At 45.1% G+C, this 12404-nt stretch overlaps 1 protein-coding gene across 1 annotated transcript in view; it reads right to left on the bottom strand.

Moving 5' to 3' along the window:
• The window catches only part of rogdi (rogdi atypical leucine zipper), a 30876-nt gene that overhangs the window by 18014 nt on the left and 458 nt on the right, over positions 1–12404 (bottom strand). The window contains exons 2-3 of the mRNA XM_073060373.1: positions 6160–6231; positions 5038–5120 (exon numbers count right to left, since the gene is read on the bottom strand). Of these exons, the coding sequence (XP_072916474.1) occupies positions 5038–5120; positions 6160–6231 (155 nt within the window). The remainder of the gene's footprint in view (positions 1–5037; positions 5121–6159; positions 6232–12404) is intronic.

The following is a 12404-nucleotide window of genomic DNA, read 5'->3' as shown; positions in this document are numbered from 1 at the left end:
ACAATAGGCAACTTTGATTAATTTTATTTTTCTTTGTATCAAGATAGCAGACCAATTAGTCTCTCTTAAAAGCTTGCTGTTCCAACAAGATCAGGTCTACTAAGTAATAAATGAACCTGAAATGATCAATAGGTTTATGGTGAAATGCTAATCAAATATAAATGCATAAACCAGGAATGTACATGATCAGGCACAACCACTTTAATCCGGCCTGCCCCATTTCTTACATGGAATGCACAGGTCACAATCTGCATCACTCAATATTTTACTGAGACAACATTAGACCAACAGACATAGACTAGGTCACTCGGTCCGTCGAGTCTTCTCTACCATTTGATCGTGGCTGTTTTTTTCATCCTCTTCAACCCTGTTCTCCTGCATTCTCCTCCTAACATTTGATGCCCTGACTAATCAAGAACGTATTAAAAACAATCACAACCTTAGGAAGAACATTTTATTTCAAGAAAGGGAGGCATGTAGTCCAAATGAAGTAAATAGGAATGGTGTAGTGATGTACTACACACAGCGCTGAAATAACACGCAGTTGATAAGTCATTTCGAGACTAGTTTATTCAAACTTCGCGGCGCTGGCATTTAATCCCTAGCGCCCGCCCTTTCCGGGCGGAAATGACGTCAGAGGTGCATTACCAAAGTCTGTCCCCGCGCGCTGGCTATTTGTGAGCCGGTTCGCCCGCGCAGAAAGTGGGTCACCACATAACCCCCCCCAAACCGGTGATACACCCTCCATTGTCCACAGTCTGGATCAGCCTCTGTTTGGGAGGTCTGCCTCTGCGCCGCGGTGCCTGAACCTCGACCGGCTGCGCCAAGTCCACATGGGCTGGTTAGAGTCGGTCCACTGTGAAAACCTCCTCTTTCCCCCCAATGTCCAGAACGTACGTGGACCGTTGTTGTTGATCACCTTGAACGGCCCCTCGTACAGCCGCTGTAGCGGTGCCCGGTGTCCTCCCCTTCATATAAACACAAACTTACAGTTCTGCAGGTCTTTGGGTACATGGGTCGGGGTCTGTCCGTGCTGTGAAGTCGGTACGGGGGCCACGTTGCCGAGCCTTTTGCGTAATCTGTCCAGGACTGCTGCGGATTCTTCCTCTTGCCCCCTTGGGGCTGGTATGAACTCTCCTGGGACAGCCAGGGGTGCACCGTACACCAACTTGGCCGACGAGGCGTGCAGATCCTCTTTGGGCACTGTGCGACTTCCAAGCAGGACCCAAGGAAGCTCGTCCACCCAGTTAGATCCTCTCAGGCGGGCCATGAGAGCGACTTCAAGTGATGGTGGAAACGCTCCACTAGTCCGTTCGACTGTGGGTGGTAGGCAGTAGTGTGGTGGAGCTGCGTTCCCAACAGGCTGGCCACAGCCGACCACAGGCTGGAGGTGAACTGGGCGCCTCTGTCGGAGGCAATGTGGGCCGGTACCCCGAAACATGCTACCCAGGTTGCAATCAGTGCTCAGGCACAGGAATCGGCAGATGTGTCGGTGAGCGGGACCACCTCTGGCCACCTCGTGAACCGGTCTACCATAGTTAGGAGGTACCGCCCTCCTCGGGACACTGGTAGGGGGCCCACGATATCCACATGAATGTGGTCGAACCTCCGGTGGGTGGGTTCGAACTGTTGTGGCAGGGCTTTAGTGTGCCACTGCACCTTGGCTGTTTGGCACTGCACGCACCTTCTGGTCCATTCACTGACATGCTTGCGAAGTCCGTGCCACGCGAACTTGCTGGAGACCAGCCTGATGATTGTCCTGATAGATGGGTGCGCCAAACCATGTACGGAGTCAAAAACTCGCCGCCTCCAGGCTGCTGGGACGATGGGGCGAGGTTGGCCAGTAGCCACGTCGCACAGGAGGGTCCTCTCGCCTGGGCCTATGAGAAAGTCCTGCAGCTGCAAACCCGAGACTGCGGTCCTGTAGCTGGGCATCTCCTCGTCTGCCTGCTGCGCCTCCGCCAGTGCTGCATAGTCCACCCCCAGGGACAGGGCCAGGACAGCTGGTCTGGAGAGTGCGTCCACAATGACATTGTCCTTTCCCGAGACATGCTGGATGTCCGTCGTGTACTCAGAGATGTAGGACAGATGTCGCTGCTGGCGAGCCGACCAGGGATCGGACACCTTCGTGAACGTGAAGGTCAACGGTTTGTGGTCCGTGAACGCGGTGAACGGCCTGCCTTCTAAGAAGTACCTGAAATGCTGAATTGCCAGATACAGTGCCAACAGCTCCCGGTCGAAAGCACTGTACCTGAGTTTAGGTGGTCGTAGGTGCTTGCTGAAGAACGCCAAGGGTTGCCAGCGCCCTTCGATGAGCTGATCCAGCACCCCACCGACTGCTGTGTCGGATGCGTCCACCGTGAGGGCGGTCGGAACGTCCGTTCTAGGGTGCACCAGCATCGCGGCATCTGCCACCTCCTCGTCCCAAGTAATGTCCTTGTCTTTACGCGACATCAGGGTGTACAAAGGGCGCATAATACGGGCTGCTGAGGGGAGGAAACGGTGGTAGAAGTTCACCATACCAACGAGCTCCTGCAGGCCATTGACCGTGTTAGGCCGGGCAAAGTGGCGGATTGCATCTACCTTGGCGGGCAGAGGTGTTGCCCCATCTTTGGTAATCCTGTGGCCCAGGAAGTCGATGGTATCGAGACCGAACTGGCATTTGGCCGGGTTGATCGTGAGGCCAAAATCACTCAGGCGGGAATAGAGCTGGTGGAGGTGGGACAGATGCTCCTGGCAACTACTGCTGGCTATAAGGATGTCGTCCAACTAGATGAACGCAAAGTGCAGGTCGCGTCCCACTGCATCCATTAGCCGCTGGAACGTCTGTGCGGCATTCTTCAGGCCAAACGGCATTCGGAGGAACTCGAACAGGCCGAACGGGGTGATGAGTGCTGTTTTGGGGATGTCTTCAGGGTGCACTGGGATTTGATGGTATCCCTGGACGAGGTCTACTTTGGAAAATATTCTTGCCCCGTGCAGGTTTGCTGCAAAGTCCTGTATGTGCGGCACAGGGTAGTGATCTGGAGTGGTAGCCTCGTTCAGTCTGCGGTAGTCGCCGCATGGTTTCCAACCCCCCGGCTGCTTTGGGCACCATGTGCAGGGGGATGGCCTATGGGCTGTCGGACCTCTGTACGATCCCCAATTCCTCCATCCTCTTGAACTCCTCCTTCGCCAGATGGAGCTTTTCCGGGGGGAGCCTTCGTGCGCGGGCGTGGAGGGGTGGTCCCTGGGTCGGGATGTGGTGCTGTACCCCATGCCTGGGCATGGCTGCCGTGAACTGCGGTGCCAGAATCGATGGAAAGTCCGCCAGGATTCTGGTGAATTCTTTGTCCGACAGCGTGATGGAGTCCAGGTGTGGGGCCGGCAACTTGGCTTCACCCAGGGAGAACGTCTGGAAAGTCTCGGCATGTACCAGTCTTTTCCCTTGCAAGTCGACCAGCAGGCTGTGAGCTCGCAAGAAGTCCGCCCCCAGGAGTGGTTGGGCCACGGCGGCCAGCGTGAAGTCCCATGTGAACCGGCTGGCGTCAAACTGCAGCTGCACTGTGCGGGTGCCGTAGGTCCGTATCGTGCTGCCGTTTGCGGCCCTCAGGGTGGGTCCTGGCTTCCTGTTGCGGGTGATGTACCCCATCGGCTCCGGTGTCAACCAAGAAGCGGCGTCCCAACTGTTTGTCCCAGACGTACAAGAGTCATAGTCATTAGCGGCAGCTGGCCCTGGCCCTTGCAGGGCAGACGACAATGGCGGGCTTTTGTGCCCCACTGCTGGTAGTAGAAACACCACTGTTCACTGGCCTCCTCACTCCTGCCTCTGTGTTGTGTGCGCCCCCCTGCCGGGCCTGGTCTGGTCCGCTGTTAGGCGCATGGCCTGGTAATCTGACCGACGGACGCCACGCTCTCCCTCTTGGCATTCCACAGCACGTTTGCCCGGGCCGCCACCTTCCGGGGGTCGCTGAAATCTGCGTCGGCCAGCAGCAGATGTATGTCCTCGGGCAGTTGCTCTAGGAATGCTTGCTCGAACATGAGGCAGGGCTTGTGTCCGTCAGCCAGGGCCAGCATCTTGTTCCTCAATGCTGACGGCAGTCTGTCTCCCAAACCGTCCAGGTGAAGCAGGCGGGCACCTCGCTCACGCCGTGAGAGGCCAAAGGTCTCAATGAGCAGCGCTTTGAATGCTTCATATTTGCCTTCTTCCGGGGGCGACTGTATGAAATCCTTAACCTGGGCGGCCGTCTCCTGGTCAAGGGCATTCACCATGTGGTAGTAATGTGTGGAATCAGAGGATATCTGCCGAATCTGGAACTAGGCTTCTGCTTGGCTAAACCACACGCGTGGTCGCAGCGTCCAGAAAGTCGGCAGTTTTAGTGAAACTGCGTGAACAGATGAAGAGTCGGTCCTCTTTGGTCCAAATCCCGTTTGGATTGTCGGGGTCACCAATGTAGCAATGTACTACACACAGCGCTGAAATAACGACACGTAGTCGGTAAGTCGTTTCGAGACTAGTTTATTCAAACTTCGCAGCGCTGGCATTTAATCCCTAGCGCCCGCCCTCTCCGGGCGGAAATGACATCAGAGGTGCATTATCAATGTCTCTCCCAGCGCACTGGCTATTTGTGAGCCGGTTCGCCTGCACAGAAAGTGGGTCGCCACAATGACACACAAAAAATTAAAGCCAACATGTCATTTCAGAGCAGATCATGATACAACGAAAATAAACGAGCTAAGTGATGTCCTTTATCCATATATTACACATTATTCAATGCTTTGAAAATGTGAATAAAGAACATATTTTTTAGATACCTTGCTACATTCAGAGATGAACGAGGCCAGTCAAGAAACTAAAAGGATTACAAATGAGAAAAGCCATGCAAAGCAGCCCTCCTATTGATGTGTTCATTGAATTATTTGATTAAAAATATTTTCATTTATAGTTATTCTTCTTGACTGGAGCTCCTTGGAGATGAGTATTAATAATTAAACAAACTTTGTGTTCAGTGCAATCAAAATCATTAGGTACAGCATAAACTGAGGACAACTGCTTACGCTGAGCTTCCCAGTTTGAAGTTCTCCTGCCGGGTTTGACTTTCAGATCCAGAAGCTGACAGAGTACAGCGACGGGAAGCCTCCTGTACAAGAGGAGGCTATCATTAGTAAAGAAAATGCCAAAGCAAGTACTTTGTTAAGAAGCAAAATTACATTAGCTACCAACAGTCTGCAAGGTTTTTTTAATGTTAAGAATTATGGAAGGCAGATTTTAGTAATTTTCATTCATTAATTCCTCAATGTTGAGATTGGATTAATTAGTTAAAACTGATTCTAGTCTAATTATGGGATTAAATTGCTAAAATTGGTTGACTTTGCACTGAAAAATCACCTGTCATATTGCATAAATCATGCAGCAACCAGGCTAACAGAATAATGTGTAACTTCAATGTGTACGTCACATCAGCAATTTGACACGGAGTTTGGGATCTTTCCTTCAGCCCAAAACATGTTGGAAGTAAATGTTTTCTGAATTTGATCAATGTCCTCTTGGACATATTCTATAACAAATTAATGAAAGGGTGGTTCCAATTAGACTGGCCAACAATTTGGTTGAAGCATACCTGTGCTGCAAAAATGCATTTCTTTATAGATGCAAGGACAATGACACTATCAGACCTAGGTTGCAAAACAAAATGTCAAGGAATATGCTTGCAGACATATTACCTTGTTAGATTAAATGCCAAATCTAACAACACAGTTAGAAACATTTGTTAATCTGGATGGATAGTCTATTTTGTGTTAGTTTGCCAGCACGGAGTTTCATAAAAGCACTTAACGGAATGAAGTATTTCTAGAGGGATAAATCTGAAAGCAGAGAAGTTAGGTTTGGTGTTTGTTATTCATTGTTTAAGCACTACAAACATTTTTGGTGCGCATTTAGTAGGAAGGACACAGAGGTGCTGAAAATGAGATTCACTAGAATGCTAATAAAACTACCCAGGTAATATTGTTTTGCTCCAAAAGGAGAGAATTTGTTTCTATTGAATTCATAAACAATGTGACATCATTTGAAAAAATGGAAGTTGAGAAAATGTTTCCATATGCAAACAAAAAATGGTGGGTCATGTGTAAAAGAGCCACCAAGTTTCCTCTGCAAAGATCAAAGTAAGAATATCATACCTTAAGAATGTCTTTCAGCTGTTTCAGGACAGCATGAACTTCTTCACGCAATAACCATTTAAATTCTTCTTCCTGAAATATTCCATAAAGCAAGTAATCCTTATCACAAACATAATTTGGGGTTGAGAGTGCTTTCATTTCCAGATTAAGGTGGCAACAATGAACTGGAACACATAATTAAAATCACTAAAATAATACAATAACCAAGCTCTGAGAAGTAAACATTTTAAATCTTTACATTATAAAGAAATGATGTTCAAAAAATAGGGACATTACACAATTTTGTTCTTAGTGGACAGCCACGAACATAGTAGGAAGTTCTGAATATCACTTTTACTAAACAAATTTCCACAACTAAAAACAGCCACTTCCAAATTATGCAATAGAAATGGAACCTGCTTCATTACTCTGTTCCTCCATCAAACACAACAGACAAAACTTCTGTTGTGACCCTTAACTAGATCCAGTCTAACCTTCAATTTCTCTTAAAAAGATGAAATTACTTGTGCTGTATCTCAAGTACTATATCCTGCACAAATAAAAAATCTTTAGTTGATTATTTTCTGTGATTATTCTTTTTTAAAAGTTGAAATCTATTTACATGTTCCCCAATGCAAATATCATTAGTCCATCTCAACAGTATAATCCCCATGCTGCACTCTTATCCTGCCAAATCTAAGCTGTGCACTAAGTTTCTGTGCCAATCTATGATTACTCTATCACTTTAGGCCTCATTGAAATCTAAAGTGCAGTGTCTACTGTAATGGTACAAAATATCATCTGTGTTTATTACTTGCATGATTTAGTTATTCTTCAGACCTATTAGCTTTGTAGTTCAGTAGTCTACTTCGAACTTTGACACGGAGCTCAGTAACAAGAATTAGAATTAAACTGTTTTCTGTTCAAGTAAAAGATAAACTAGAATGATTACATCAGCAGCAATACAGTCAGTCCTTGATCAGATATTGATGTGAAGATCAGAAAGAAGGACTGATGCATTGTAGGATAAAATAAAAGGAGCATTTTCTTCTGTTGACATGCATAGAAGAGATTTTGTTGATAAGTGGGGCTTGTTAACTTCAGAACTGAGTGATTTTAAAAGATAAAAGGTAATGCATACAAGCACTGAAATAATGTAGAAAAGAACAAGAAGAAAAAAGTGAACACATTGTGTATTACTTAACATAAAAGAAAATCATTCCGGAAACATTCAGTAGGTAAGGCAGCATCTAAGGAGGGAGAAGCTATTGATTCGTCAAAACTAGAAGTCAGAAATCACTGAAAAAACTGTAGCAGCCATTGGCCTTTTCTGCTCTCCATTCAAACCCTTTAATGCATTTTATGCCCAGAAATGTATTTATATCTTTGGTGCTTTGACTCCACAGGCTTGTTGTGTTAAGAGAATTCTACAGGATCACAAACCTCAGTGAAGAATATTTTTCCAAACAATACACACAAAATGCTGGAGGAACCCAGCAGGCCGGGCAGCATCTATGAAAGTTACAGTTGACATTTCGGCCCGAAACCTCGACTGTACTTTTTTTCCATTGATGCTGCCTGGCCTGCTGAGTTCCTCCAGCACTTTGTGTATGTTGTTTAGATTTCCATCATCTGCAGATTTTCTCTTGCTTAATATTTTTCCTAATCTCGGTCTTAAAAGTGTTATTCTTAGACCAATACTAAAACTCTGCCGTCAAAAGGGAAAGCATCCACCCTGAATTAAATCTGTCACACACCATCGAATTTATACATTTCAATGAGGTTTCCTTTTGTTCTTCTAAACTTGAACACAGGGTTTCCCAACCTGGGGTCCATGGTATTGGTGCCATGGCATGAAAAAGGTTGGGAACCACTATTCTAGTTGACCCAGACTCTGATATGTTAGTTCCAACAACTAGGAATCAGTCCAGCTTAATGCACTTGGTGCATTTGCTTTCATGATTGTCACGCAAAAACACCCCAATCCCCCTTTACATCAATATTTTCATTATTTAAACACTTTCTGATTTTCTTGTCAATTACTTCAAATTTGTCCATTATTGCATCTGTGATGTATTTGTCCAATCACCTTGAAGCCCCTTTGCATCCTCTCCACAACCCCACCCAGTTGTGTTGTTGATAAACTTTGAAATTCACTCACCAAAATCATTGATTTATATTATGAATAGCTCAGCTCAATTACTGATATTTATTCCTCGCTTGATTTCCATCTGTCAATTATTCAATCTATATCAAACTAATACCATCAAACCACATGATTTAATTTTATATGTCAACATTTTAAAAGAAATTTTATCAAACATTTTCCAATAAACCAAGTGAACCACACCCACCATCCCCATTATGTTTCATCTATTACATGCTCATAAAAGTCTCGGTTTGTTAAACAATTTCTCCTTCAATACTCTACTTCGACTCTCTCTAATACCATTGATTATTTTCTAAGTCTTGTGCTTATAATGGACTTGGCACTCAACATCAGTAAGAGCTGATTGTGGACTTCAGGAAGGGTAAGACGAAGGAGCACATACCAATCCTCATAGCAGGATCAGAAGTGGATAGAGTGCGCAGTTTCAAGTTCCTGAGTGTCAAGATCTGAGGATCTAACCTGGTCCCAACATATCAATGCAGACATAAAGAAGCCAAGACAGCAGCTGTACTTAATTTGGAGTTTGAAGAGATTTGGCATGTCAACAAATACACTCAAAAACTTATATAGTTGTACCATGGAGAGCATTTTGACAGGCAGTGTCACTGTCTGGTATGGGGGGGGGGGGGGGGGGTTGGGGGGGGCTACTGCACAGGACCAAAAGAAGCTGCAGAGGGTTGTAAATCTAGTCAGCTCCATCTTGGATACTAACCTACAAAGTACCCAGGACATCTTCAGGAAGCGGTGTCTCAGAAAGTCAGCGTCCATTATTAGGGACCTCCAGTACCCAGGGCATGCCCTTTTCTCATTGTTACCATTAGGTAGGAGATACAGAAGCCTGAAGGCACACACTCAACAATTCAGAAACAGCTTCTTCCCCTCTGCCATCAGATTCTTAAATAGACATTGAACCCTTGGACACCATCTCACTTCTTTAAAATATACAGTACTTGTTTTTCTGCACTTTTTTAAAATCTCTTTAATATCTGTATACTGCAATTGATTTACTTATTTATTATTATTATTTTTTTTTCTCTCTCTGCTAGATTATGTATTGCATTGAACTGCTTCTGCTAAGTTAACAAATTTCGTGTCACATGCCGGTGATGAAAAACCTGATTCTGATAAAAGGCCAAACTACTGAAAGCTTTGGTCACCCTGTTACAAAATGAATGAAGGTACACAAAGTGGTTGTCTAAGATGAATTTAATCTCTGATGTAAAGACCATGTTGTCAAGATTCAATATAGTACACTAAATTGGAAGTGCAATTGTGTAAACCTGGAAGAGTCTGGTTCTTAGGACTGAAAGAAGGGAACAACAGGTGTGGCATCCCCTGTAGATCCAATATGAAGGTGCCACTCGAAGAGAGGGTATTGAGGAGATAGAAGAATAAACCAGAGACATGGGAGGGATCAGTCCCCTTGGGGTACTAAAAAGGGACAGGAAGAGAAGATGTACCAAGGTGTCCTGCCAACCACGTTAAAGAGGACAGGTAAGAAAAAAGTGAAGATATCTCAGAAGTACTAGTATGAATATATTGTCAAAAAAAGGCAACTGACCCAAAAAAACTGGGAAGATGGAAGGGAGTTCTTGCAGGAAGTAGGGTGGAGATTCTCCAGGCTTTTAAATGATTAGTAACCAACCTTCACAACCTTCCCTCAATTTGCCAACACAAATCATGTCATTTTATCCTCTTGGTCCCTAAATCACAGACATGTGCTGGTGACGCCAGATTACAAGGATGTTGTCAGGCGTGGAGGACCCGAGTTATAAAGAAAGATTGAATAGGTTAGGACTGCTTACTTTAGAATGTAAAAGACTGAGAGGAGATTTGATAGAAGTATACAAAATTATGAGTGGTATAGACAGGGTAAATGCAAGCAGGCTTTTTTTCACTGAGGTTGGGTGAGATTATAACCAGAGGTCATGGCATAAGGGTGAAAGGTGAGAAGTTTCAGGGGAACATGAGGGGAACCTTCTTCACTCAAGAGGATTATGAGAGTGTGGAACAAGCTGCCAGCACAGGTGGTGCATGCGAGCTTGATTTGAACAATTAAGATAAGTTTGGATAGGTAGATGGATAGTAGGGTCATGGAGGCTACGGCCCCGGTGCAGATAGATGGGAGTAGACAGTTTATATAGCTTTAGTATGGACTAGATGGACAGAAGGGCTTGTTTCTGTGCTACACTTCTCTATGACTCTACATGGGGAAGCTTAACCTTAGTCTTGCTAGGTGTGAATCATAAGTGAACAGAAGTACAGAAAATGGAAGTGATGTGGTCAAGTGTCCTGTCAACCACGTTAAGGAAGAGAGGTAAGAAAAATATGAAGATATCTCAGAAGCAATAACATGAGCGTATAATCCTCAGAATACTGCAACTGACCCCAAAGAAACTGGGAGAATGGAATGGAGTCCTTGCAGGAAGCCAGTGGGTGGGAGGATAATCTTGGCTTTCAAAGTATTGACCATTAACCTTCAGTACCCTCACTTTACAAACACAAAACTATGTCAGGTTTTTTCCCTCTTGGTCTCTAAATTTCAGATATTCCCTTTACTGCCTCCACCCTCTGGGAGTTAAAAATACATGTGTTTTCTGACGCTTCCACAGCAAAGTCATAGACCTGAACTATTATGTTTCTCTCACCACAGCTGCTAGCTGAACTGCATTTTTTTTATATATGGATCAATGCCCAAAAGTCAATCAGAGGTCCAGATCAAAGCCCGAAGGTTGATCAGAAGTCAAGACATGATGGCTGGAGACCAGGTCTGCGAATCCGCTAGTTCCCAGTATCTGTGAATTCATGAGTCTGATGGAGGCTGAAGAAAAAGGCCTCTCCTGGGTTAAAGGACAATGTATGTGGGTAAGTTGGGGAAGCAAAGGAGGAATTGGGCTTATTTCACAGCTATTGCTGGGGATTTTGCGCTGTGTTCTGCCAAGCATTGTGGGAATGCTACGTTGGCACCGGAATGTGTGGCAACACTTGCAGTCTTCCCCCAGTATATTCTTGGGTGTGTTGGTTGTTAATGCATGAGACATTTCACTGTATGCTTCAATGCACGTGATAAATTTAAATCTGTATTTTAAGCATCTGCATTATTTAATTTTTGAAATGCATTTCTATGAAGGTCAATGTAACTTATGTTACAACTCTCATTGCTTAGGCATGCAGTACAAAAATGCTTTCCCCCCCCCCCCCCCCAGTAAAAGTAAGCTAATGCTTGGCATATGTCTGCCAAGTGTTATGACACACAACACATCTCGGGGCATTGTAGTTCAATTCTGATGTCATCTGTGAGGATCTGTATGTTCTCCCCACAGTCACGTGGGGTTTCATCAGGGTGCTCCAGTTTCCTCCCACAGTCCAAAGACGTATAGGTTGAAGAGTTAATTGGTCATTGAAAACTGGCCGTGATTGGGGTAGGGTGAGATCAGGGGTTACTGGGTGGCACGGCTTGAAAGACCTATTCCATGCTGTATCTCTAATCAAATCAAAAATGCTCATCAGCTATCAATTTCCTCTACAGCAGAGAAGTTTTAACAAATACTAACATATTTAGTTTGTGTGAATGGGTCCCAAAACGTTAGCTGTGTCTTTATAAGAGTCATACATAGAAACAGGCCTTTTGTTCGAACCTGCCCAGGCCAACTGAGATGTCTACCCAATGTAGTCCCTTTCGACTGCCTTTGGTTCATATCCACCAGAACCTTTTCTATCCCTGTAAGTATCCAGATGGCTCTACAAGCTCCCACAGCTTCTGCCCTTTCAAAACTTTCCCCTCTATATCCTCTAGTTTTAGACTCCCTATGCTGGGAAATGGACTGTGCCCACTCACTTTATCTATGTCCTCAAGATTTTAATATACCTCTATAAGCCTCCAACACTCTAAGGGGAAAAATCCTAGCATACTCAGCATCTCTTTATAACTCAATTCCAGTAACATCCTCATGAACCTTCTCTGCACCCTTTTCAGCTTTATTCTTCAGCCAGAACAGCAGCCAACATTCAAAGTGTGTTATCGCCATCGATCTGCACAATTGCAATGTAATGTTTGAACTGCTGTATTCAATACCCTGGCCGAAGGCGGCAAGCG

The sequence above is a fragment of the Hemitrygon akajei genome, chromosome 11 (genome assembly GCF_048418815.1).
Source record: "Hemitrygon akajei chromosome 11, sHemAka1.3, whole genome shotgun sequence".
Taxonomy (NCBI): domain Eukaryota; kingdom Metazoa; phylum Chordata; class Chondrichthyes; order Myliobatiformes; family Dasyatidae; genus Hemitrygon; species Hemitrygon akajei.
This window is presented reverse-complemented; position numbering and strand designations above follow the sequence as displayed.